This window comes from Pteropus alecto, unplaced genomic scaffold (genome assembly GCF_000325575.1).
Source record: "Pteropus alecto unplaced genomic scaffold, ASM32557v1 scaffold400, whole genome shotgun sequence".
NCBI lineage: Eukaryota > Metazoa > Chordata > Mammalia > Chiroptera > Pteropodidae > Pteropus > Pteropus alecto.
The window spans coordinates 266118-269135 of record NW_006430045.1 but is presented as its reverse complement, the minus strand read 5'-3'; the positions used below and the strand labels follow the sequence as shown (position 1 = coordinate 269135).

Here is a 3018-nt window from a genome sequence, read left to right as displayed (position 1 = left end):
TGGAGGACCCCGTCACAGTCAGGTCTCCCAGGAGGGGCTCCGTGGGGGACTCCGGGGCCTCCGTGCTGGGCTCCTTGGGGCTGGGGGTCTCCTCCACCTCCGTGGGGAAGGGGGTCTCTTCATCTGTAGCTGAGAAACACAGACACAGAGAGGGTGAGGCAGGGTCTGTAGATATGTCCTCAAATTTTAGGTGAAGGATGGAGAAGCCATGGTGATGACTGGGGGCCCTCAGTTCACTTCAGAGAAGTCCCTATTTGGAGTTGGGTGGTCCAATTCAACTGTCTTTTCACAAACATGCCCAGAGCCTCGAGGTCAGCCGTGTGGGACCCTGAGCAGCCACCAGCACAGCTCACGGAGGCCCTTCTCTGCCCAGGGAGACCCAGCTATCATCAGGGAACCCCAGCAGAGAGGCACAAAGGACACCGTGGCTCAGCCTCCAGCAGAAGGGACCCCTGTACCCTGCTCACCCAGCAGAGAGAGTGTGATCCTCCTGCAGGCTCCCACCCTGGGGCTTCCACCGTCCACTCACCTGTCACCCCGATGGCAGACACAGGGCCCTGGCGTTGGCCGTCATGGAAGCCGTACAGGTTCATCTTGTACTTGTGGTCTGGCTCCAGGCCTGAGATGGTGACCCCGTCCTCGTGCCCTGGCACCCGCACCACCTTAGGCTGCCCGTCCCCATTTTTGTACTGGACCAGGAAGTGCTCAAACTGGCCCTCAGGGACAGTCCAGGAGAGGTGCAGGGAGTCGGGGGTGGTGTCGGTCACTGACAACTGCCCCAGGCGTGGCTTGATGGGAAGCTCGGGGGTGGTGGTGGGAGCTTCTGAAGGTTTATCCTCCTCCTCCTTTGGGGCTGAACAGAGACAGGGAGAGAGAGAGAAGGACCTGAGAGAAGGGCAGGTGCTCATGTGGCCTTTGCTCTCCTCATTGCTCTCACACTATTTGGAAGGAAGCAGGGTGGGCAGAGTTCTTCTAGCTCACCTGTCATGGCCTCCACTTGGGTAGGACCCATACGCTCCCAGCCATGGAAACCATACAGGTTCACCCGGTATCTGTGATCGGATTCTAGGCCTGAGAGGGTGATGTCATTCTGGTCACCCCCTATACTAACAACTTGAAGCTGCCCATCCTGGTCTGTGTACTGGATCTCGAAGGAATCAAATTCTCCCTCAGTGACTGTCCAAGAGAGATGCAGGGTGTAGGGTGTGACTCCATCTACCATCAGCTCCCCAAGGTGGGGCTTGGACTCTGGAGGGTTTGGGGCCATGGTCTCAGCTTCGATTTCTTCCCTGGGAGCTATTCAGAGAGATAAGTAGAGATCGGTGACTAGTTTGTCACTGTACCAGTTCTCTCCAAGAGGAAGGCAGGAGGGAAGGTGATGAAGGCAAAAGATTAATAATAACGAGGGCCAAATATTTATACACGGGGATGAATTTCAAAAGCGCAATTCTAAGTATAAGAACCGAAACACAAAAGACTAAGTATTGTATGATTCTGCAAATGAAACGCTTAAAAGGGCACAATATAATGATAGAAAGCAATCAGTGGTTGCCAGAGGCTGGGGTTGGGGAATTGACTCCTCTGGGTATAGGCAAACTTTTTGGGTCCAGGGAAACATTTTATATCTCAGCTATGGCAATGTTTTCATTACCTGTACATTTGCCCAAACTCACTGAATTATTCCCTTAAAATGAATGTATTTTATTGCATGTAAATTATACCTCCATACAACTGATTCCTTCACCCAAACAAAGGCATATAGGAAGCTCAGAAATTGTGTGGCCAGGTAAAGTGGAGAGACTGGCAGGAAGGAAGAAGAGTCTATTCTGGCCACAGCCATACTCACCAGTCACAGCAATGGTGGAGACAGGACCCACACGCTTGCCCTCATGCAGCCCATAGAGCAGCAGCTTGTACCTGCGGGCGGGGTCCAGGCCTGAGATACTGACTTCCTTGAAGCTACCTTCCACAGGTACCACCTGAGGCTGCCCATTTCTATCCTTGTACTGGACCACAAAGGAGTCAAACTGGCCCTCGGGGACTGTCCATGAGAGGCCCACGGAGTCCGGTGTCACGCTGGTCACCTGTAGCTCCTCCCCCAGACGGGGTTTTGGGGGACGCTTCATTCCAGTATTGCCACAGCACTCTCCACCTGGGGCCGCCCGTCCCTGTCCTTGTACTGGATGGTGAAGGAGTCGAAGTGGCCCTGGGGGATGGTCCAGGAGAGGCTCAGCGAGTCTGGGGAAGATCCTGTCACTGTCAGGTCCCCCAGGAGGGGCTCCTCGGGGGACTCCGGGGCCTCCGTGCTGGGCTCCTTGGGGCTGGGGGTCTCCTCCACCTCTGTGGGGAAGGGGGTCTCTTCATCTATAGCTGAGAAACACAGACACAGAGAGGGTGAGGCAGGGTCTGTAGATATGTCCTCAAATTTTAGGTGAAGGATGGAGAAGCCATGGTGATGACTGGGGGCCCTCAGTTCACTTCAGAGAAGTCCCTATTTGGAGTTGGGTGGTCCAATTCAACTGTCTTTTCACAAACATGCCCAGAGCCTTGGGGTCAGCTGTGTGAGACCCTGAGCAGCCACCAGCACATCTCATGGAGGTCCTTCTCTGCCCAGGGAGACCCCCCTATCATCAGGGAATCCTAGCAGAGAGGCACAAAGGACACCGTGGCTCAGCCTCCAGCAGAAGGGACCCCTGTACCCTGCTCACCCAGCAGAGAGAGTGTGATCCTCCTGCAGGCTCCCGCCCTGGGGCTTCCACCGTCCACTCACCTGTCACCCCGATGGACACGGGGCGGCCCTGGCGTTGGCCGTCATGGAAGCCGTACAGGTTCATCTTGTACTTGTGGTCTGGCTCCAGGCCTGAGATGGTGACCCCGTCCTCGTGCCCAGGCACCCGCACCACCTTGGGCTGCCCGTCCCCGTTCTTGTACTGGACCAGGAAGTGGTCAAACTGGCCCTCGGAGACGGTCCAGGAGAGGCGCAGGGAGTCGGGGGGGGCGTCGGTCACTGCCAGCTCC

The 3018-nt window shown here is 56.1% G+C and overlaps 1 protein-coding gene across 1 annotated transcript in view; it reads right to left on the bottom strand.

Annotated features, from left to right (window-relative positions):
• The window catches only part of TNXB (tenascin XB), a 75221-nt gene that overhangs the window by 29720 nt on the left and 42483 nt on the right, over window positions 1–3018 (bottom strand). The window contains 5 exon segments of the mRNA XM_025046003.1: window positions 98–129; window positions 530–853; window positions 982–1296; window positions 1847–1979; window positions 2153–2332. Coding sequence (XP_024901771.1) covers window positions 98–129; window positions 530–853; window positions 982–1296; window positions 1847–1979; window positions 2153–2332 — 984 coding nt within the window.